The sequence below is a fragment of the Cucurbita maxima genome, unplaced genomic scaffold (genome assembly GCF_002738345.1).
Source record: "Cucurbita maxima cultivar Rimu unplaced genomic scaffold, Cmax_1.0 Cma_Scf00011, whole genome shotgun sequence".
Lineage (NCBI taxonomy): Eukaryota > Viridiplantae > Streptophyta > Magnoliopsida > Cucurbitales > Cucurbitaceae > Cucurbita > Cucurbita maxima.
In genome coordinates, this window is record NW_019272027.1 from 721,276 (window position 1) to 745,819 (window position 24,544).

General features: G+C 34.7%; 4 protein-coding genes and 1 long non-coding RNA gene across 6 annotated transcripts in view; 1 reads left to right on the plus strand and 4 right to left on the minus strand.

The window, feature by feature from the left end:
* Positions 1 to 1,609: 1,609 nt before the first annotated feature.
* LOC111486202 (vascular-related unknown protein 1-like) lies at positions 1,610 to 2,497 on the minus strand. 2 transcript variants are annotated; one of them, XM_023133242.1, is made up of 3 exons: positions 2,089 to 2,497; positions 1,939 to 2,013; positions 1,610 to 1,807 (listed from the first exon to the last, which is right to left on the minus strand). In XM_023133242.1, exons 1-2 carry the CDS (start codon positions 2,437 to 2,439, stop codon positions 1,993 to 1,995), a joined length of 372 nt encoding a protein of 123 aa, XP_022989010.1. In that variant the 5' UTR covers positions 2,440 to 2,497; the 3' UTR covers positions 1,610 to 1,807; positions 1,939 to 1,992. The 2 variants fall into 2 exon arrangements, with proteins under 2 accessions (XP_022989010.1, XP_022989009.1); XM_023133241.1 differs by having other exon boundaries at positions 1,610 to 1,812.
* A 1,569-nt stretch (positions 2,498 to 4,066) lies between these two features.
* Positions 4,067 to 8,861, minus strand: LOC111485948 (homeobox-leucine zipper protein HDG2-like). Its single transcript, XM_023132925.1, has 11 exons — positions 8,303 to 8,861; positions 7,826 to 8,052; positions 7,211 to 7,328; positions 6,954 to 7,142; positions 6,394 to 6,816; positions 6,207 to 6,308; positions 5,899 to 6,099; positions 5,552 to 5,726; positions 5,026 to 5,297; positions 4,751 to 4,846; positions 4,067 to 4,676 (listed from the first exon to the last, which is right to left on the minus strand). The coding sequence occupies exons 1-11, from the start codon at positions 8,405 to 8,407 to the stop codon at positions 4,302 to 4,304; spliced, it is 2,283 nt and encodes a 760-aa protein (XP_022988693.1). The 5' UTR covers positions 8,408 to 8,861; the 3' UTR covers positions 4,067 to 4,301.
* A 5,137-nt stretch (positions 8,862 to 13,998) lies between these two features.
* On the minus strand, positions 13,999 to 16,110 carry LOC111486176 (sigma intracellular receptor 2-like). The gene is made up of 2 exons (XM_023133208.1): positions 15,717 to 16,110; positions 13,999 to 14,424 (listed from the first exon to the last, which is right to left on the minus strand). The coding sequence occupies exons 1-2, from the start codon at positions 16,038 to 16,040 to the stop codon at positions 14,248 to 14,250; spliced, it is 501 nt and encodes a 166-aa protein (XP_022988976.1). The 5' UTR covers positions 16,041 to 16,110; the 3' UTR covers positions 13,999 to 14,247.
* Positions 16,111 to 17,636: 1,526 nt separating this feature from the next.
* Positions 17,637 to 21,291, plus strand: LOC111486214. Its single transcript, XM_023133262.1, has 3 exons — positions 17,637 to 17,851; positions 20,345 to 20,424; positions 21,010 to 21,291. The coding sequence occupies exons 1-3, from the start codon at positions 17,738 to 17,740 to the stop codon at positions 21,077 to 21,079; spliced, it is 264 nt and encodes an 87-aa protein (XP_022989030.1). The 5' UTR covers positions 17,637 to 17,737; the 3' UTR covers positions 21,080 to 21,291.
* The window catches only part of LOC111486227, a 5,595-nt gene continuing 2,342 nt past the window's right edge, over positions 21,292 to 24,544 (minus strand). Inside the window, exon 2 of the long non-coding RNA XR_002718827.1 lies at positions 21,292 to 21,445. This is a non-coding gene — a long non-coding RNA (uncharacterized LOC111486227). The remainder of the gene's footprint in view (positions 21,446 to 24,544) is intronic.

Here is a 24,544-nt window from a genome sequence, read left to right on the forward strand (position 1 = left end):
GACAATGTCGATGTTGATGACTACTGAGAAGAGTAGTCTCACGTGGCTAATTAAGAGAAAGATAGTTGGTTATAATTAATACGAGGCATTTTAAATAAACTAAAAGCAAAATTACGAGAACTTATATTTAAGGTGGATAATAACATACCTGTGGAGATTCGTGGTTTCTAACCGTTGGTATAGATAGCGAACGAACAATATCATAATATTGTGGAGATTCGTGGTTCCTACCCGTCGATATAGATAGCGAGCCAAGGAGAAGAGATTCGTGTACAAATTTTGATCATTAAGCTGAATGTCCTAAGCTCAACTGCCATTGCACATGGAGGGGTCTCACTTTGCAGTCGTTTCTGATTTGTTTATTTAAATCACTGCCCCCTTTCCTTTTATATATTTATAATTTAACTCATCCTCTTATATTCTATATTTTCTTTTAAATTTTTTTTCTTTATTTATAAATATTTTCTAAAGTATTTGTCGTTTTTTATTGCATCAACTCCGGACAAGTCAATTGGTTAAAAGTCAAAGATTCAAATTTCACATGATATCTTGAAATTTTATTGGATAAAACTTCAATTACCATCCTAGATGATAAGTCGGGTTCGATCATCATTCCAACAATATGTGTACACTTTGGCTCGTTAGTGTCGGTGTCAGTCTTATGGTTTTAAAACGCGTCTATTAAGGAGAGGTTTTCACATCCTTATAAAAAATGTTTCATTCCCTCCTCTAAATGATGTGAGATTTTACAATCCACCCCCTTGGGAGCCCACCGTCGTCGTTGGCACACCACCCGATGTTTGGCGTTGTTACTATTTGCAACAACCCAAGTCCGCCACTAGCAGATATTGTTCGTTTTAGCCCGTACGTATCAGCGTTAGCTTCACTGTTTTAAAACGCGTCTACTGAGAAGAGATTTCACACTCTTTTAAGGAATATTTCGTTCTCTTCTTCAACCGATGTGTGTAACATTTAATTATATTAAATAATTAATTTAGCGTTCGAATAATAAATATTTTGAGGGTGGTCCAAAACTTAAGCTAGATTCTCATTACTCTCTCTAAAATGGAATAAATGAAAGAAAAATAATATCCATTTATCCATCAAAAAGCTTTAAACTTCCATGTGAAAACCATTTTTTTTGGTCCAAACATACTATTTTTGAGACCAAACATTTTACCTTTTCAACAATGTTTGAATAATGTCTTGTAGTTTGAAGGCCAATGATTTATAACAACAAATTATACAAAATATTTTTAATTTCTTTTTTCTTTTTTTCTTTTGGATTTGATGTTATAACAAGAAAACAAAAATTAGCATTCATTAATATTATATAATTAAGAGATTTAAAAACATGTTTGTATTTAAAATATAATTGATTGCGTTTGTTTGTTCATTGTAATTATTATACCAAAATCGAATTAGATTTTACATTTATTCACCACATGATATGTTTTGAAAAATTTGACTAAAATAACCGTGTCTTTATGAGTTGAAATCACACGCTCAATTTACTCGAAAATTTTGAATTTAGATTTCAGTTAAAGGAATCAAATAACGAACAAGACTAAACACTAGCTCGTGAGTAGGAATCTCGTATTGGATATTGGGTGAAAGAAAAAGCTTGACTACTCGAATAATTCAAACTAACGAACGAAACGAGAGAATTATAGATTATAATAGCGAGTTTGAGTTGAGTTCGGGAGCTCAAAATTACATCTAAATTGGACTCAAACACAGCCCTTTTTTCCTTTGCTTCTCTGCAGCTTTTTCTGGGTTTTGAATCATAATTCCCCAATGGCCATTGCTGCCCTACAAAAATCCTCAATTGGGTTAAAAAAAACACAAAAAAGGAACAAAACCCATAATTTTAATCTTACTTTTTTTACATCTAAAGGGTCTAACCAGGTAAATTATTTGACCCATAATTATAATTACCGTGGAGTTACTGATCCCGACATGTTCATCAATCCTAGGATTTAGATGGGTTGTTCATACGTTAAAATCAGCAACCTAAAACAGAAAAATTGAATGAAAAAATGAAAAATAAAGCAAAAATGAGATGAAAAAGAGAGAATTAAAGGGTACTTTTGGAGTTAGAACAGGAGAAGTGGCCGTATCTTCTAAGGAATCATCGTCAAAAATCGTCTGAGTTGTTGTTTTTTTGAGGCTTAGCTTGTTTGGGGCATCCAAAATCACCTCCCCAACGCTACAAAATGGGGTTAAAGCATTGATTTTTTCCTTATTGGCTTCTGAAATATCCCAACTACAGCTCCCGCTACTTGAACAACACAAAAAACTGCTTTTTCTCTCAATTTCCGACCACAAATAATCCTCCAGATACTCCGTCCACCCACTCTCCTCCGCTTCTTCAGCTCCTGTGGCGGCGGAGGAGGATTTCTCCGGCGGCGGATCAACACCGGCGTTCTTCTTGTCCATTCAATGAATGTTGAGAGCGTGAGATGAGAGCTTGTGAGAGGGTTTAAGAAATGAGAACTCCATCATTTGAAATATAAAGTTTATTTTTATTATAATTATTGTATTAAAAAATACTATTTTAGTTACTTGAGAAAAGAAAAAAAAAAAATATATATATATATATATATATATATGTTGTTCTCGTGCTAGTAAGGATGTTTGTTGCAAAGGGGTGAATTTGGCGGGTCCCACATTGATTAAAGAAAGTAACAGGTGCCGGCGAGGACACTCGGCCTTGAAAAGGGTGGATTGTGATATCTGTTGATTGGGAGGAGAACAAAACACTCTTTATAAGGTGTGGAAACCTTTTCCTAGCACGTTTTAAAGCCTCGAGGGAAAATCTGAAAGGGAAAGTCTAGAAAGATTTTGTCTAAACAGTAACAAAGGAGTGTATATATATGTATTATTGAAATTAAATGATAATGATAATAATAATTTCTGGTATAATTATAAGTTTTTGAGATTGAATTTTTATTTTGGAAAATTAAACTAGAAATTAAAAATAATAATAAAGAAATGTGGGAGAGACAAAAATGATAGGGGGGAAGGGGTTGACTTTTGTGTAGAATTAGAGGAGATAATATAATTAATAATTTTTGTAGAATATAATTCCATACCATGATTCTCAAGGAATCCTACCAAACGAACCTTTGACTCCTTCCCCGCTAATTCTGCCGACAAAATATTTTTTGGGCTTTCCAGTTTCGGCCCAGTTTGAACCTTTGGTTCTTATTGGGCCGTTTCAACAAACCGTGGGCCTGGGCTACGACGGCCCAGGAGGAATAAACGACGTGTCGTGAGCAAAAACTCTAGTTGGGATGTTGTTTGGTTGAGTGGGTGAGCCAAATAACTCAAATAGAGTTCAAATCCAACTAATCTATTTTCGGGTTATTTTTTAATTATCTAAACAAAATTATACTTATTGATGATACATTAATATCTAAAATCTTATAAAATTAAAAAATTAAATATTTACATCCGAGAATCTGTTCAAAACTTCTGTAATGAAAGGAAGATAAGAGTTTGTCGCTAGGTACTTGACCAAATGGATCGTCCAATTCCTATAGAACCTATCACTAAAATACTAGTACAGGGGGATAGGACTTAGCGGAGCGAAAAGGGTTTTCCATGAGATGGGAAATTCAAACTACTAGCCCCACACGAGGTTTGTGAATAAGTGACTGTCTCGTAATGAGCAAAGAATGTCCGTCTTTCTGCTAAGGTATTAGGTATGATTGTCTGGTAATCAGAAATTCAAACTATTAGCTTATTAGCCTCACGTGAGGTTTGTGTTGAGTTGTAACCCTATTTTGGGTTGGTTTTGATGGTCGAGTTAACCAAATCAAAGAAATATCAACCTGCAAGCCAAACCCAAAATTTTGATTTTCCAACCCAACTCAACCTTGAGTAGGTTGTGTTGATCGGATTATCGAATCATATGGTCCACTAGATATTAAGAATCACCGATTTCAATACAAAATTCTCTAACTCGTGATTGTAAAATTTTCTCTCGAGAACCCTAGTTTAGTTCTATCAATTAGAACAGACACGATCTTGATTTTGAACGATTATAATTAACCTCATTTTATATGAAACATCCATTCGAATTAAGAATGAAAGTCAAAATACATACACATATGCAAGAGAATACATAATTACTTCATTTAAGAAAGGTAAATTCTTATGAAAAGAAGCAAACTTGGGTAATGAAGAAACACTCTAATGGACAAAGTCAATACCCGAACCCCACCATGAAAGGACCCTTATTTCTTCATTAAGAGGTGCGTTCTTGACTTCTTCCACTCAATTTCTTCTCTGCAAATTCATGGATTCTCACACGACAGAGAGGCTCTAATCCTCTCCACAGTACAAGCAATGAGGTTGTTAACCGTTGCTACCGACCCAAGTGATAGTTTAGCTGTCGGAATCGAGTCGACCAAGATCTGGAATGCAACGGTTAAGAGCGACCCGCCCGAGCCATGTTCCATGATGTTGTTAGCCCCGTCGTTGGACGCGGCGGTTCCATCGGGAAGAATGGCAAATCCAGAGGGGAGAAGGGCGACGTAATCGGGATCGCCACCGTTTAGCACCACGTTGATGGCCACAATGTCCACCGGAGCGTAGATCACAAATGCGGCAGTTTGATCGGTGATGTTCTCTTGTAATATCAACATGTTGCTTTGACTTGAATTTGGACTCTAAATTTTACAACAAAATTTTTTAAGTAAAATATATGATTCGAATAAGATGTTAATTTATAAGGAGAACTTACATTTACTCGTAGCAATGAGACCGAGTTACCCGTGTCACGGCCATTGGCGATGTGGGCCATTTCTTGCACAACTCCACCGTTCGATAGAATATCCCACTGTAGTATATACGAGCATATCGTAATATGAGCACAATCTCAATTCATTTCAATAAACACACGAGTGAACTTATATAAAATTAGGGTTTCGACCGACTAGGTCAACTATCGATAGTCATCATAAAACTTGCCGATTTAGAAACATAACAAACCCTAATTGATCGTAAACATGTACATACCTCGTTACGAGAATTTTCATCTCTGAGAAAGTCGAAGACTCTCTTAGGAGGAACAGGCAACCAAAAGGAAGTGGCGGCGCTGAGGACAATGCCAGGTGGTCTGCCGGGATCGTCTATGCTCTTACGTGTCATAACTCTGACATCATCGGCTCCAGTTCCCGACAGTGTTGTCCACGTGTACGCAGTCGATGCGCTCACTCCGCCGCAAAAGCTCATCACCATTCTCTCTGCTAGCTTCATCATGCTCTTTCTTCCTTCTTGATTCATTATCACTGATATCAATTTTTACAAGATAATTTTAGGCCTAAACATTTTATTTTTTCATCATTTTTATACTGAAAATACTTTTAATTCATTAAATTTAGCTTTGATTTTCTAAAACATATATATAAAAAAAATAGATAACAAAATAAAAAAATTTGGAAAAAAATATTTATAAAGTTGAATTTCAAATGGTTATTAAAAAAAACTTTGATTTAAGAAAATTTTATATAACTGAGTGGAGAGAAATAGAAAATCAAATTACCACCCGCATCACCGTTCGGAATACTCGTTGTCATGGCACTAGCAAGACGTTCACATTGACGATCCAATATGGCGATCCAACGCTTTGCCCCGAACGCATGACCAGATCTAACAAGTTGATTGTACAAACTATGGATCCCTCGATCATCCACCTCAACATGCTCAACCCACGTAACCTATATTAATTCAAACATAATTCAGCCGACATAAACCCATAATCTTAACAAAGAGACTAGGGATCAAAATTCTTATAAACCCATGTTTTAAACTAAAAAAAAAACTTCCATTTATCCTCAAACCACCTCACCTAAATAACATCAAACCTTTAAATTCATGTTTTAAAATTACCTTAGAATAGCCATGAGGCATTTCTTGGATCAAACAGCCGGAAGGCCTTCTTCTACATCGAAGCGCAGGAGCAGGGCGCAAATTATCCAACGACACGTCCACCACAGCCCATGTTCCCTCGCCATGTTGCTTACAGTACCTCACAAAATAGCTCTCCCGAGTCGGAACAAGCGGCGATGGCACTTGCAATTCTGATGCCATCTGAATGAACCGTTGTCAAGAATGAGAAACATACAGATAAAATATTTTATTAACAAATTGGAAAAAAATTGTAAAAATATATTTTTGTTGGGAATTGTGGGACATACCACTTGTAATGCTCCGTCGTAGTTACCGGCAACGCCGGTGGACAGAATCTCCAATGTCGTAGCCCTCGAGACAATCCCAGTGAATACGGCCGACCACTGATTCTGAGGAACAAACAACACCGGAATGTTACCGGAGAGACCAAATTCCGTTCAATTTTCAGTTATTAAGAAGGATTATTAGGGTTACCACGTCCATGAGCATCTCCACGAGGCTGATATGGTTCATGATGACGACGGCGGTGGCTCGAGACGCTTCGGTGCTAAACCCAGCGGGTTTCGGTCCGATTCCTCTAGGGAAGGTTCGGACATATTCATCTGGGTTAAGCAGTGTGGTTGAGCCATCAAGGGCTGTCATCCACAAGGGCTCGCCCATTTGAGCCATTCGGATTAGTTCCTCCATGGCTGCAACCGCCAGCTCGATGATCATCGGCTTGTCGGCCTCCGATGGCATGGTTATCGTCCTCATAAGGTCCGCCGCCCCGTACATGTCGGCTCCATAGCTGCCCATTCCGAGCTCTAGAGGATGTGTGGGAATTGATGGGGAAAGAAGAGGGAAGCTTGAAACTGGCTTTCCTACGTACTTTGCTGCTATGGCTGAAATGCGATCGATCTACCATGCAAAAATTGAGTTACACGCTTTTATTTATTTTTTATAAAAAAAAAAAAAATTGTTTAAAAATTATTTAAAATTTTAATAGAATTCATAATCCAATCCGAAATTCACTAGAACCCTAAAGATTTTGATACCTCTTCTCTTAAGCGGGCATTTTCGAGCCTGAGATGATGTTCATCAAACGACATTTCTCCGATGGCGGTCGGACCTCCACAATTGGGGCACGTCGCGTTATTGAGCGCTTCTCGATATCTCATATTATCGGCTCTAAGCTTTTCGTTTTGTGTTCGGAGGTGAGTGTTTTCATGTCGCTCGTGATGAGTCTGAAGAGAGTAAATATAAGCATAAATTTTTTATAATTCAATGAAAAAGAAACCATTTTTGAAATTACCTTCATCTGAGTTCGCTTGTTTTGGAACCAAAATTTGACTTGCAATGGCTCTAAACCCAGCTCCCTACTCAGCTCCTTCCTTTGCTTGTCATCTGGGTGAGGACACTCCTTAAAGAACCTACTCCACCAAAAATTTCACTAAATTACATTACAACTCTCTATAATAGTATGATATTATTCACGACTCTCCAAAAAATCTAGTACCAATAGAGATAAAGAATCTACACCCATAAAAAATTTCACCAAATTTTCAAGCTATTGGTAAAAAATTTGTTAGAATCACGACACTTCGTACTAATATGATTATATTCACTTTCACTTCGAGCATAAGTTTTCGTGACTTTACTTTTCGTTTGCCCAAAAGGTATCCATATCAGTGAAGACGAAAGAACCTACACCCACCAAAAATTTCACCAAATTTTCAAGTTATTGGTAACAAAATTGGTTAGAAATCGATATTATTCACTTTGAGCATAAGCTCTAGTGACTTTACTTTTCTTTTACTCAAAAGACCTCGTACTAATGTTGATGTACTCTTTACTTATAATGATCAACCATTTAATTAGTAGACGCGAAACAAAATTGAGGCATTTTAAGGGAAGTGGGTTAGCTTACGCTTCCATTTGTTGAATCTGGTGCTGAGTGTGGCGGTGGTAACGCTTCTTCTTGGAGCGTTGGCGGTGGTCTTGGTCATCACCAGAGCCAACCTCGTGGTTCTCGCTGCTTGATTTAGTGGCACTGTCGAAGTCCTCTGCTTCTTTCATCAGCCCATAATCGCTGTCTGGCAAACCGCTTTGTGGCATGTCTAATGCATGTAGCTGCGCCCCTTCCATCATATTTGCCTGCACAATTATGCATTTCTTATTATAACAAATTAATCGATTTTTATCTTTGTATCGACCTAAACGCACCGTTGGTAGATATTGTGAATAGATGAGAATGAAGCATTTTTTATAAGGAATCGACACTACTTCTTCTTCAAAGCTTACTAGTAAACCGGTTTTAAAAACTTATAAGGGTAATTAAGACATTACCCACCAAACACAAAATCAAACACATTTGATTGAAGAACACTGGAAATTCAACACTGACCTGACCAAGAACAAGGCTCGCTGGAGAGCCAAAAACACCGACATTCCCATTTCGTCCGATCATCGACGGCGCGTTTCTGGCTGGAATCATCATTCCGGCTGGCATTTTCCAACTTTTTAGTTGAAGAACAGTACAAAATTACTTAAAGTTACACAAAAAACTGCATTTCTTTGAAAATTGAAAAAGGGGGTTTTTTTTCACAGACAATTCCCTCTTTCTCTCTGTGCTTTCTTTCTTTAAAAAAATTAAGCAAAACCCAAATCAAAAAACAAAAATCCCAGATCAAATCATACCCCCAATTGCCCAAATCCCAATTTTTTCAAGAAACAACTTCAAAATGAAGAAGAAAAAAAAGGGTTTTTTTGGGTTTTTTTTGGGTTTTTTTGGGTTTTTCTTTGGGTTTAAAGATATGGAATTCTTGAAGTGGACATAGTGAGGAAAGGAAAAGAGAAGAAGAGGAAGAAGAAGAAGGTGGGTGTGGAGAGGGAAAAAAGTGGGGGAGAAGAGTAATTGCAGAGCGTATTGAGAGGGTGGGATGGCATTTAATGGTGGCTGGAGGAGGCGTAATTGCAATTTCTCTTCACACACACATATATTAACGAAAAATAAAATATTTTTTTTAATTTTATTTTAAATTTTTTTAAAAAAAATAAATAATTTATAATTGTGCCCTAGGAGAGAGCTTGAGTGCAATGAATGACGGCTACCAAACAACGCCCTAATAAAAATTTTATTTTATTTATTATTTGGAAACTTTTTAACATTCCAATTTCTGCCTAATTATTGTCTTAAAAAAAGTCAATTATTTATAAAAATAAATTCATATTTTATTAAAGTTTGTTTGCAATGTTTATCACAAACCCTAATTAGGAAATAAAATTACAGGAAAAAAAAATGATCTCTCACAAATAAAAAGGGAATTTAATTAACATTCCATTTATTGCATAAGATACCATAACTTTTGGATGCATGCGTTTTCATCTGTTTTTAATTTTTGTTCATAATTTAGATTTTTAATTATTTTTTTTAATTTAAAAAATAATTTTAGTGTTTGAGCCATAATAACTAATTACAATATTTTCAGGTGGTTCTTGTGAATGGATGGTTGTAATAAACGAAGGAGACACTGCTAATCTTTATTAAGGTTTTTGGGTATTAAACCAATGGAGATTTGATATTATCAAACTATACTAATGGAGAATTGGGATTTAAAGAATTTGGTTGTTTTTATGATTTATGAGAGAAAATTGGTACTTTCTCGAACGAAAAACCATCAAAAAGCTTATAAGTTAGGTCGATGTGAGCACAGTTTTGAAATATTAGTATCTCTCGATTTCATAGATTTTAAAAACAAAACTTATGGAACGTCTTATGTCATATGGATCATAGAGTTAAAAATCGAGTATCAGTGTGAGATCCCACATTTGTTGAAGAGGGGAACGAAACATTCTTTATAAGGGTGTGGAAACCTGTTCCTAACAAACGCGTTTTCAAACCTTGAACAGAAGCCCGAAAGAAAAATCCTAAAGAGAACAATATTTACTAATGGTGGATTTGGGCTCATACAAATGATATCAGAGCCACACTGGGCGGACTAGTGTTAAAATGTTGAGAAAAAACCCGGAAGGAAAAACCTAAATAGGCACTTTGAGGGAAAACCACAAAAGAACATGCGTTTTAAAATCTTGAGAGGAAGCCTAAAAGGGAAAGACCCATAAGATCCATATCTGGAAGGAGTGAACGTGAGGGAAAGCATAAAAAGGAAAAGTTCACAACAGTTAGCAGTGGACTTAGACAATTATAATAAGCATCGAGCCATTTTATACCCAATGCATTCTTAAAATAATAATAATAATAATAATAATAATAATAATAATAAATATATATATATATATATATAGATGGTCGTTTTCTAATTTATGGGAGCTAAATTGAGGTTTAAATTGATAATTAATGTATTTTAAAACTTAATCATATAAATTTAATAATAGTTTAATTTATAAACAAATATTTCCTATATATATGGTTAATAACTAAAAAAAAGTTATTAATGTATATGTGGTTAAAAAATTGAAATAAGTTATAGTCAATATATATTTGTTATATATATATATATATAACTTAATTTTTTTTATTACTTTCATTAATTTTTTTTTTATCTTTCAAAAGTTTTGAAAATATGATTAACTTCTCTAATTAAATGTTTTATCTAAATCTAAATGATAGTTTGGTGGTTCTCCATATTTATTAAAATATTTTATTTTTAAAAATAAAATAAACAAAAAAAAAAAAAAATTAAGCTCCATGCAATGCAACAAGAGTTCTTCATCTTGCATGTATTCAACGTGTAATGGTAATTAGGTTGACAATTTATAAACATTTATTGTTATTATTTTTTTATTCATTAATTTTTCATATCGACAGCTTTAAAGGTCTTAGTGGTGCAAGAAATGCCATCACTTCAGCTAGTTCCACCATTCCGATAAATATTGCAAGGGCAGTTAGCTAGATTTTATATTGGTTGGAGACGGTAACGAAAAATTGTTTATAAGAATGTAGAAACCATGAAGCTGAGGATGATACGTAACGGGCCAAAGCATACAATATTTGTTAGCGGTGAGTTCGGACTGTTATAAATGGTATTAAAGTCAGACACCAGGTAGTGTGCTAGCGAAGAAGATTGTGAGACCCCACGTCAGTTAGAGAGGAGAATGAAACATTTCTAAAAAGGGTGTGAAAACCTCTCTCTCGCAAGCGGGTTTTAAAATCGTGATATTAACGACAATACATAATAAACTAAAACAGACAATATCTATTAACGATGAATTTAGAATGTCATATCGAAGTTATTCTGTACTAAGATGGTACGCAAACCCAAACCCAATTATAACATGTTGTTATAATGTATAAATATATTTTTTTTGTCCTAGAACAAGTTGACTTTTGTTTTTGGCAAAACTATTTAAAATAATAATAATAATAAATAAGCAAATCCAAATTGAGAAGGAATTATCGAATTGAAGGTCCACGTGGGACCATGCAAGTTGACTTGAAATTACTTATAATATTTATAAAAATAATAATAAAAAATTGAATTTTGGTGTAAAATGTCAAATCAAGAAGACTTTACACTATTCACGAGTTTTCTGATTTGACAAATGGGGGACACACCTTCAATCACGCCACCTTATTCAACACTAAAATTTTCCAATATTTTTAATAATTAAAAAATTAACAGAAATATACAAAATTCTTAAATTTATTTTCCCACGTGGCATTTTTATTTATTGGTCTCCGTGGGTTTGTTCCTCTAGCTAACTGCCCATTAAAATATTCCCATCATATTTATTCAACAATTCACCAAAAATAAATATTAATGACTTAATTAATTCGATTATTAGTTTAATATTTATTAATACAAAAATAAATAATATTAAAATAATGTAACCTTTTTGACCGCGTCGTCACTGAATTCAAGTCCAAGAAAACGCATAGCAGAATGAAGGGAGGAGTTCTTCCTTCAGTTAACCGAGTCTTTGATAAAGTCTAAATTCCCAAGCAATCTGACACGTGGATGTAGTAGTGGGCCCGGGTGATGACGTGGGCTGACTTTGTTGTGACGTTATCGAATGCAAAGGAAAGTTGTTGCGATCGTGGCCCTTGTTTTTCTCACTGGCTGGCTGCTGGCCGTCGATTTGACCGTCGTTGTCAGTTTGATTAAATGTTTTCGTTGTCGTTTTTTCGTGAGAGACACGCGCTTGAATTGGCGGTTTTTTTGACCGAGTCAAATGCGGAAAATTGGGTCAACGTTGGCTTTTGTGTTTAGTTGTGACGCAATCGCGTTGGATAGTTTCGACGCTATTGAATGTCTTTCTCTAATTTACTTGAAATATTTTTATTAATTATTTATTTAAAAATGTGTACATATTTTCAGCCGTTGGATTATTAAGTGATCAACTCTTCTTCCTTTAAAGTCTTCTATAATGTGGTACGACGGCCATTTATTGAAGGATTTGTGTTTAGTGTCTATTATGATATGCTATTGTTTCCAAGTTTTCCCCTGAACCCATTTGCGATGGACTCTCTGTGCTAAATTATACTTTTCTGAGTTAACGAGAGGGGGCATTTTTGGTACGACCTTCAAGAAAATCATCATCTTGAATGTGAGATTCATCGTCGGTTGGTGAGAGAATGAAACATTTCTTATAAAGGTGTGTAAACGTCTCCCTAATAGATGTGTTCTAAAACCTTTAGGGGAAACCCAGAAAGAAAAGCCCATAGAGAACAACTAGCGGTGGACTATGGTTGTTACATATGATATCAAAGTCAGACACCAAACGGTGTGTCAGCGAGCGCATTAAGCCTCCAAGGAAGGTGGATTGTGAGATCCCACATTGGATGGAGAGGGGAACGAAACATTCCATATTAGGGTATGACATTGGGCTTCAAGGAAGATGGATTGTGAGATCCCACATTGGTTGGAGTGGGGAACAAAGCATTCCACATAAGGGTATGACACTGGGCCTTCGAGAGTGGATTGTGAGATCCCACATTGGTTAGAGAAGGGAACGAAACATGACACTGGGCCTCCAAGGAGGATTTCATTCCATAAAAGGGTATGAAAATCTCTTCCTAAAAGAAGCATTTTGAAACCTCGAGAAGAAGTCCCAAAGAAAAAGCTAAAAGAGGACAATATCTAGTAGTAGTGGGCTAGAGTCGTTACATGAAATGTCTAAACTATATGGGTCTCTTAAAACATGCTAACTTTCCAGTGCATTTTTGGCCCCACCAGAACCGAGCTCACGTCGGATTAATATCATCATAAATGTTCGAGGGAGGGCAAAGTAGCTCAATGTATAGTCAAGGATAGCTTGTGCTATAAATATGATGAGTACTTTCTTGCCTCCCAACTAAAATAACTTGCGTCTTTCCAAGCATGAAGAGCTCTCTAGACCTTGTCCCTCACGTTCTTATACATCCTATTTGTGTCCTCACGTTGTTATACAGCCTATTTGTGTTTCTTCATGTTTGAGAAAGACATGACTAGGGACTGTCTTAAAGAATCATTAACGGCGAGTCTGTTTTAAAGAATCATTAACGGCGAGTAAAAAAATGTAGAATTTATTGACGTGAAAACAAGTTAGATTAAGTATAAATTCTTCTCTATTTGGAAGAGTGACATACCATTTACGATTAGGTAAGCTTTCAATCCTCTCTCCTTTATAGTCAAGCAGCTCCCCATTTCTCGAGTTTTAATCACCTTATAATGGCTCCCTTAATTATGTGCGACTAATTTCCCTCGTTGAGTAATGGGAAGCAAGTTAGTCCTTGAAAATGCTCGTTCCTTTCTCGTTTGGGCCCAAAATCTTCCTTGCTAAGATTACCCTGAGTAAGAAGTTTACTAGAGGACCCAAAATCTTTTAATAGTTTTGAACATTTTTAATTTTAAATCATCAATATCAAGTAGAGGAGTAGCGATGAAGACAAAGACGAAGAAGACAAAGATAAATACATAATACCAATGTTGCGGTCAATAAAGTAAGGATTATCAAAACACCAAACCATCCAATGTAAAGATGGTTTTCGACGATGGTTATCCTGTTACAAAAGCGATTCATAAAGCTTTCGTTCTTCCGTCTCTAAAATTTAGCCATGGTAAAATCTTGATTCGAATGCTAAAAAATGGATTAATACCATTCATGTAATTTGATTCGGCTTAACTCAATTTTATTCTTAAAACGATCAAATATTTCAACCAAATGAGCCTTGAAGAATTGGATCAAACTAAAAATTCAAGCTCATTCAAACCATTACCACTCATACAATGAAAGACTACTGGAAGGTTAAAAGAGAGAGTTGCACCATTACCTAAAGAACCAACATCCTCAGTCCGACAATGTGATACACTCAGTCGGGACAGACGATTGGCGATCTAGGATGGCACTTCAAGCCCTCTTTTTCCTGCCATTTGATGGTCTGGGTCCGTTGATCGTAGCCTTGCTCGAGCATGGCACGAGCCCGCGTAGCATGGCCAACACTCCCAAACCCATGAAGGGCCAGTAGATTGTCAACAGAGTATTAGATGCCCGGTTTGATCCAACCACTTCACCCATCGTAGCAGACTGAAATTACACAGCCAGATAATGTGATTCAATACAAGTAAAATTTCTCTGAAAGAAATGATATAGAAACTAGCGGATCTCTGCAAGAAGGTTAACAAACGAAGCAGAAAAATCCTTTTTAATCTTGCAGTTAGGCAGAATATATCCCAAATGTTTGAAACTATCTCAAATGCACCATTAAAAGCCAAAAGCCTGATGTTGAATCCTTAGTTTATTGACAAGAATGCAGTTCCCAAGCTAGTTTAATACTAGCTTATGAAAAAAAAACATCATACAAAGCTATCCCACCTAACTATCACTTCTATTAGGTCAACCCGAGCATTATTCAGCTAGTTAAAGCACATACTATTGGGACAAGAATCCACATCGGCTAATTAATGGGTTGATCATGGGTTTATAAGTAAAGAATACATCTACATTGGTACGAGTCCTTTTGGGAAAACCAAAAGCAAAACCACGAGAGTTTATGCTCAACATGGACAATATCATACCATTGTGGAGCTTCGTGGTTTCTAACAGGGTATCAGAGCCCATGCCATTTAACTTAGTCATGTCAATAGAATCCTCAAATGTCAAACAAAGAAGTTGAGAATCTCTAAGGTGTAGTCAAAAGTGACTCAAGTGTCGAACAAAGGGTGTAATTTGTTTGAGGCTCCAGAGAAGGAGTCAAGCTTCGATAAGGGGAGGTTGTTCCAGGGCTCCATAGGGCTCAGGGGAGGCTCTATGATGTACTTTGTTCAATAGGAGGGATTTATAAGATAGGAATACATCTTTATTGCTACGAGACCTTTTGGGAAGACAAAAAACAAAGTCACGAGAGCTTATACTCAAAGTGGACAATATCATATCATTGTGGAGATTTGTGATTCCTAACACATACCGTCGACCAAGAGATTACTGGATTGAATCCTGGTCTCCATATTATTGAACTTAAAATAAAAAAAAGAAACCAAAACTTCTATCAGCATCATCAACTACATTTATCAAGAATCTAGAAATGACATTCTTCTAAAAATGTTCTAGAAAAGCTGAATAACAACCAAGTTATGTCTATTGAATCTCTACAAGAGTGGAATAAACTCTACTAACTTCAAATTTGTCCAAGGTTCCTCACTATTAACTCCACTAATTCTTCGTCCACTCCGCCAAATGCTTAAACATATCCAAAATCATCTCCCTACTCAATCCTAACCTAAAATAGATACATTCAATCAAACAAAGATAAAATCAACAGGCTAAGAACAAATTCCATCACTCAAACCAAATTAATCCGAACAGGAACAGAAAAATACCATGGAAGACACGAGAGAAACGCCATAGATCAAGCAAGTGGTGTTGAACCAAGCCTTGGAGCTCAAGAAGGCATAGAGATTGAGAAACAAGAGAGGCCATTGAAAAAGAAGCTCGAACCAAATAAGGCCAACGACGAAATGTGGAGCCTCGACCATTAAATAATCCCCCGATTGGGCGACGTACCAGCTCTTGAGATCGATTACAAAATCAGGATAAAAGCTTTTAGGGAATACCTCCTGGAAATCGATTAAAGGCACTACAACTGCAAGTAGGAGAAAGGCAAGGAACAGTAGAGCGTCAACGAGCTTGAGAAGAGCGCCCATGGTTCCACAGCTCAGAGTCTCTGAGCAGAGCAATTGATCGGATCTTGGGCTGGGCTGCTCAATTTTCAAGGCTATTCTTATAGTTGAATTTTTTTTCTTTTTTTAAATGTAAGTGGCTTTTATTTTATTTTATTTATTGAGCTTAACCATGGTTGAGTCAAAATGGAACCATCCATGGTTAAGATAATAATCGGTGATTTATCTCCTTTACTCTACTTAAATAATGAAACCATTGACATAAATAAATTCCACGTGATCCACGTGGCTGCAATGTGGACAAGGTAAATCCTACATGTTCATAGCACTCTTGTCTTAAATATTAAGCCTAACATGTTTTTTTCCATATGACAGATATACCACTCTTATTATATACTAACAATATACCATTTTTATTATAACTATTGAAAGACATTTATTAATGATATAAATTAATAGATTGTAATTATAGATGCAAAAATGCCTAAATAGGCTGACCATTAATTAGCACTCGAAAACAAATAATTCAACCGAGTATCGATGACCATTGGACAATCACTTTTCAACCTATCGTCACCATTTTTTTTTTACCCAACTTAAGCTGGAATTGATGTCGAGGCAAATTGTGTAAGATTGTGCCACTTGTGTGAACCACGAGTCTCATAGAGAGTTGTTAGAAAATTTTCAACATGTTTTTTATACTCTGTACCAATAGGTGACATGTAATGTGTCATTGTTAACCGTACAATAAGATTGGTTACATGAGAATGTTTGTACTTAGCTAGTTTATATTAGGCTCGACATTGTCCATGACTTCACCTTGATGTACTTAGTGTCACTATCGACAGTGAATCCACGAGTATGTAGTACTTGTTATAACCCAGCGAACAAGTTAGTCATGTAAAATTCATATTTTGCAGACAATATTAGTGTATGCTTGAGACTCGGTTCACGTTTGAGAGAAATGGTTTAGAGAACGCCAACAATGAAATAAGTTGAAAACAATTTTTAAGAAAACAATGTTATAAGCTAAAAGAAAATAAACAATAATCACAACTTTGTGCATATAACCTAAGTAGGAAGAATTGACAAGTAATCACATCTAGCTATAATATATTATGGAGTATTTTAGCCATAATGGATATAGACATGATTTTAGTGACTGGTCATAAACCCGTGTATTAACACAACAAGAATAGTACAAAACTATCTAATGTGAAAGCAAGTAAAATGGATTTAGAGTGGACATGCGGCCATGAACAACACGGACTGAACTAACATGATCGAGACATCTGAGACATAACTGCAAACATGTTTTGGATAAATATAACCGTGAGACTCAGCTAAGTACTGAAAACATTTTACATGATTAAACAACAAAGATAACAATACACAAGGGCATTATCAATTATAACAAAATTAATAATAATAATAATTTTAAAATTTTTTTAGGGTTCATATAGACTTTTATTATTATTTTTTTTAATAAATTTAATAGATGAATGAAATAAAGACGAAGGTTTAATACTCGTAAACATAATTTTAAATCAATTTGAAAACCTAAGACGACGTCGTTTGCGCAAGTTCGCAGCAAAGTGGAATTTGATGCCTGTGAAACAGCATCGCCTCGTAGGCATTACTGCGAAGAGTCTGAAACCGAATCGAGTATATATTTCCCTCGCCGGTGTGCACTGCTCATAATTTCCTGTCCGAGAGAGAAGATGAGCGAGCCAAGGCCTGTGAAAAGGAGAGAAAGTCCATGGGGGATGCCTGAGGGCGAGGATCGCCAGCCTAAGGCTCACAGATGCAACGACAGAGCGGAGGATGTCATTCAAGTAAACTTCCATTTCTTCGTAGTTTCTGCGTTCATCAGCATTGCTTGCTTCTTTTTCCACATAATTTCATCTTGTCTTCTTCTTGCTCTTTAATTTCTTGTTTATTCCGATTTCGATTTGTTTCTAATGAACTAATTTGAGAAATGAATATCGAAGTGATTCCGGAGTTTGTTGTTAGGTAGGATGCGATTTATTTCAACGATCGTTTGAGTCGATAATGAAGCATTGTCTTCGATGTTCAGTTTCCTGATGGATTTGGATTATTATGTGTTTTTTCTGGGGGTTTTGGTTGTACATGGTATCGTTGATAAGTTTGGGAGTAAATTTGAGAAGTCGGAAGCAGGATGGATTTAGCGACTAGTATCTTAGAAATTATGGCTCTTAGGAACTAGGAGCATAAGAGCATCTCGTTTATGTTGACAGCAAATTTCCGGAAAGATAATTGCAGTATTTTAGATAGCAGTGAGGTTTACTTGTTAAATCTTTGGACGAAGCAAATGGCCAAGGAGATCGAAACGTGTGCGATGACTGGAAATAGTTATTCTGTTGGATTTTGTTTTGTCATTCGAACACTCTATGAATTTTATTCTTCAAAGTAAAGCTTTCAACGCAATGTTCCTCTTAGGTCTTCCTACAATTAGTTATATATTCTGGAAGAAAAGGAGAAATTAGAACTCCCGTTCGCCTCACGCATGTGCTTTCACCTCCAACAGGAAAGTACACAAATGTATTTGGTTGGAGAATATGACCTCCAATACTAGCGTTTGGTTTTCGTTTTTTGTAGTGCATGGAAATGTAAAAGATGATTATAGAGTTAAGGATTTCATGTATGGTTTAGATCGGATATTCAATAACTAAAACTATAATGTTCTCTGGAATTTCATTAGCATTTAATTCATCGTTGCTACAATAGTCTGTCGTATTGCCAAGTAAGTTACTATGTCGAATACTTTTGAGTTTTGAATCGGCTGTAATTTTTCAATATTTATCTGTCTTCAATTATTTATTGTTGGAGGTTCTGGAGAAAAAAAGAAAAAAACAATAGCTCTCACGAGGAAAATATTTATTGAAATTCTTTACTTTTTCCTTTGTCAATTGTTATATTTCCTCATGTTCATCATTTTTTCCCGTTGTAACGGTGTTTTGGCAAGACAAGAGCCTTGTCTTGCTAAAACACCTTAGCCAGCTTGACTTGTGAGCGTTAGTTCCCTACTATTCTCAAGAACTTGACTACAAACAAAGATTCAATGCACATAGGTTTACCTCATAAGAAGAGAACTAACTATTTTAAAAGGGAAACACGCCTTTTGCATCCCTGCAGATCCACAATCTCAATTCTCCACTAGAATACAAGTTAATTCCAAAACCGCTCTTTTAGGAAGATTGATTGGAAAACCAGATGACAATGCAAAAGGCTTGACTAGGTTTAGAAGATTCATCACTTTTAGCTTTGTTTTGTGGAGAATAAGAGGAAATAATTTTTAACGGAATAATAGGGTTTATCAAGGATTGGTCTAATCAAAGAGAAGTAAGCTTTTAGAAGATCTACTTTGGAAACTAGTTCTTTCTCTTGTCACCGTTTCTTGCCAACAACTTCATTAGTTATGAGAATAACGATTGACAATTGGTCCACCATAGATAAAAGCTGATTTCGTAACTAACTTGGTGCAAGTGATGATTTCTTTCAATCCCTCTTTCAACGCTTTAGCAAAAATGTCATTGACACAAGTGGTTAAGCTGATTGGTTGGCTTGGTAACAGTAATATATACAATATTGTCTCTTCTGGTGACAATACTTTAGAAGTTTCATAAAAAGCTAATTGTAACACTAGCAATTCCCATAACAATTAACATTTGGAACACTCGACAAAATCAGAAATGTTTCACTTCCTTTTTTGCAGACTTGAGCTGAAAAACCATCAAAGTTGAACCCATATAAGAAAATGCAGCACTAGGTTCCTCTTCTAAGTATGATATGTCTTATCAATTTTTGTTGAGCTAGAGCGCCACTGCCACTTTAATGGTCTAACCCAGTAGACATGAATCTGGAACCCTGCTTAGAGGAGAATAGCCTCCCATGAAAGAGATAAGCTCATAGGTAATTGCACTCTCATTCACAAGGCTTGATCAATATAAAAAATAAGGTTCTTCCTCCGGTTAATAACGTTATGGAATAAAGCATAGTTTATTTATTTCGGCTTGCATTTCTGTAGCCAAATCATAGTTTATTTCGGTTTAAAGAAGTTGAGAAAGAAGAAAGAGGAAGTGTGATAAAACTTTTTTTTTTTTTTTTTTTTGAATTTCTCAACCTAGGTACATTCCAGTTCAGTGAGGTTATCTTGCATGTACAAGAATGACCCCAACAATAGATTATATTCCAATGAAATGTACCCTCTTCAAGTTTTTGATTCTTTTTATTTTTTTTGGTGGAGGGTGTGTGAAGGTGGTGGAATATCCTGGATGACACTGATTATTGTTTTGTTCTTATTGTAGGCTTGTTTTGAGGGGAACCCATTTAAGACTATTCCAGGGCCATTCAAGCTATTTTGGCAATGCATGCGTTCGAAACCTGGGTATGATTGTACCTTATCAGTTCTCTTTTGTTTATTTTCAAGATAGATTCATTCATTCGTCAGTATGAGGACTTAGCTTTACTTTTCAAGAAACCTCGCTATGGAATTGGAAGAATGATCAAATCTTTCACCCGCTGGGTTTGAGTGTAGATAATTGAGACCCATAAAGATGAAATCTTGATCTTGAGTACCTTGCCCTTTCTGTTCGTATCCTTCATTCATGCCCTGCCATGTCTGAAATGTTGTGAGCTAATGGAGTCGCTTCTAAAAGTCTTCAACCGTTTTGAACTCATCAAATTTGTAAGAACAGTTTCTGAAAATAGTTTTTAGTAGAATTGAGAATAGAAATGACACGTTAAGCATAGTAGTGATAACTGATGAGGCACGTGAATTTGATCAAGAAATGATTGTTTTATTTTCCATCATCAGAACTTTCCTTTTAGTTATCTCATAAATTGGATACTATTCCTACGTTTTTAGCCTGATAAACTAAGGAAGTTGGAGAAAATTCATTTGGCGTTGATAATAATGTTAATAAAATGCTACTCTCATATGTTATGGGGATCATGTGATTTCGTTTTGCAGGGAGGAACCAACGGAGCCATATACGTATTTGGACTTGGATCCTCCAAAGAGAGAGGTGAAACTCGAGTAAGAACTCACTACGCATACTTTTAATTCATGAATGTTAGATTTTCAGTTTTGATATTTGTCTCTTGTGAATTTTAAATCAGAACTCAGACGGTAGGTCATGCATTTAAATGGTTGATAGGAAAACGGCAATAATGATTACCGTGAAAATAGCTCTGTGAGCTTTTCAACATTATTGAATATGACAGAATTGGGTACCGAGTGTTTTTAGTTTTTTCGCATCGTACGACATTTTACAGCTAGCATAAAAATAGCTAGTAACCTTGATAAGAAGAAACTTTCGCCCCATTGCCACATTAGATAGTGTTATCTTTGAATTTTATTTTCTGAAAGGTTTTAAAATACGTCTGCTAGGGAGAGGTTTTCACACCTTTATAAAAAATATTTTGTTCTCCTCCCCCAACCGATGTGGGATCTCACAATCCACCTCTCTTCGGGGCTCAGTGTCCTCGTTGGCACTCATTCCCTTCTCCAATCGATGTGGGATCCCTCAATCCACCCTCTTTCGGTGTCCAGCATCCTTGCTGGCACATTGACTGGTGTCTGACTCTTATATAATGTAATGGCCCAAGCTCACCGCTAGTAAATATTATCCTCTTTGGACTTTCATTTTCAAGCTTCTACTTAAGTTTTTAAAACGTGTTTGATAGGGAGAGGTTTTCATACCCGTATAAAGAATGTTTTGTTCTCCTCCCCTTCCCAACCGATATGATATCTTACACTTTCCCCCCCTCCCCCCAAAAAAAAAAACACAATAATAATAATAATAATAATAATAATAAATAAATAAATACAGTGACCTGAGAACTTTAAATTAAAGCCCTTTTATGTTTTTTATTATTTATTTATTATTATTATTATTTTGTTTGGTTTCTGAAAAAATGGGTAGTTTTCATCGGTTTTTGACCTACTTGTGTTTAGTTTTTCAATTTGGCCCATGACTTGATTGTTTAATCTCCAATTTGACCCATGACTTTTGTTTAATTTCTTATTTGACCTTTGACCCATGATTTGTGTTTTATTTCCAACTTGACCCACGACTTGTTTGTTTATTTTCTTATTTGATCCATGACTTGATTGTTTAGTAGTCTTTCCAATAGTCTTATTTTAAAACATTTGGATTCAACTTTTTCTGATTAACAGTGAAGATGTTAAATTTTGATAAATTTGACACATTCAGTAAAATACACACCATTTTTTTTACCTTGGACGATATTTTTGTCATTTTATCAGGGGCATTGATCATTTTCAGATATATTATGACCATCTTTAAAAAGCTCATTAATTCTTGGTTTTTTTTTTTTTTTTTTTTTTTTTTTTTTTTTTTTTTATTGTTAAGGTCCTATATCTAAGTTTTTTGGTTTAAAATATTTTGGCTTTTAAGTTTTAGAATAATCCTTGAGAAAGATATTAAAACAAGAAAAGTTTTTAGAATTAGCTATGGTATCCTTTTAAAAATGAAAGAAAATGGCCATTAGATAGTACTCATTTGAAATGATGAAGAATGGTAAATGATACCCCATTAAAAATGTGAAAAGTGACCAATAATTTCCCTTTTAAAATGAAAAGATTTTGGCTGAGAAAAACTTTTGAAAATGTTAGTGAAGATGTTAGTGAAGATGTTAAAGTTTTGATATATTTGATCCATGGAATAGACAAATTTTCATTGTAACTTAGTTTTTTTACCGCTTGATGTCAATAATTTGTTTAGTGGTTTCTTGTTTTTGTTTTTTTACTTTTTATGTTTTGTGTTAAAGTCGTATATTTAAGTATTTTAATTTTTTGGGATTTATGATTTATAACTATCACTTATGGTACTCCTTTAAAATGACGAAAATGACCAATGGTTTCTTTTAAAAAAAATGAAAAACGTGGTCAAAGAAATTTTTTTGGAACTTGTTTCTTACCAAAAATATGGGTCAGTTCACTTTATCGTCCTAGACTATGACATTAACAAATTTGGATCACTACACTGTTTCTTTCATCATGTTCTTTCAATGTTCCATTTAGTGCTTTCTTATTTTTCTGGGCGTTAAATAAGCATTCTGGTTTTAGATAATTGGGTTTTAGGTTTATAACCATCTCTAAGCAATATACTTGTTAAAACTTGAAATGAGTTTTTTTAGAGATTAGTACCTAACCAATATTCCTCTTTTAAAAAATAAAGAAAAAATGGTTCGAAAAAAATAAAAAGCTTTTGTAACATGATTTATTTTAGGTTATAAAAAATCTTCAAGAACATTCTAGTAAAATAAAACTAGATTTTTTTAAAAAAAATGAACAATGGTTCCTCTTCGTTCACAAATTATTATTATTTTATTTATTTGACGGAATGTTTTCATTTTAACGTGTCATTCGACAATACATACATGAATAAGCACATGTTTTGGAATATATAATCTTAGTAACATAACATATGCATGTTTTTTAGCACAAAAATATATTGATATCTATTTATCCAAAAAAATTGCGACTTCATAAAAAAATATGTTATGCTCAATAAAAGTGATTAGGTACCACACAATTATTAAGAAAATTTTGATCGTCTTTGGTGGAAGGTAACTCAAATCTATTTACGGGGAGAAATTCCAGAAATTTAAAGGCAAATTTCTATCTACATCCAAAATGAAAACTTGAATTTAGAAAAAAGTCGAACTAAAAGTAACATATACATCACATTCCATGCATTATTAAAAGTGAAAATCAGCATCGTTGTGTTATTACGAGAACACCCTTAATAGACATCTTTATTGTGATTAAAGAAAAAGTCTAAGATCGATGTCTTATTCTGGACAACCAAAGGAAATTCTCTGATTTACAGGAGAGGTTCAATTTGCTCGCTTTTCCCTTTTCTTTAAAGAGGTTTAATTGTCTCTCTAACTATTATTATTTTATAACTTAATTATAATTAATTTATAAAGCCTGTCGAATTAAAAACTTAGTACATAATACTTTTTAATTTGTAACCATTTAAATTTTATATCAATTTTTTCCCTAACAAATATTGATTGATAAGCTAAATAGTGACAAAATATATTTATCAATTTAAAAAAATTAAGTAGAAATTAAATTAGTTAAAAAAATAAATGGCCAAATTCAGAGATGAGATGCAAACTTCCATAAAAGGACTAAGAACACATGAAATTATATATTATTAAAAAAAACAAACAAATATTAACCATTTAATATAATAAGGAGAAAAATAAAACAAATATAGATATTTAGAAACTGAAATAAGATTTAACCAACACGAAGCAGGGGTACTATGGAGGTTTCATAAGCGAGAAAGGTTGTTTTCGTCATTTTAGATTTGGATAGTCACCTCTCACAGCAGGCCATTCAAGTGGTTCTGTCAAACTTTAAGTGTTCACTTAAATAGCCTATTACTTCCACGCTATCCTCCCCTTTTCAAACCAGGTAAAAAAAAAAAAAAAAAAAAAAAAAAAAAAAAAAAAAAAAAAAAAAAAAA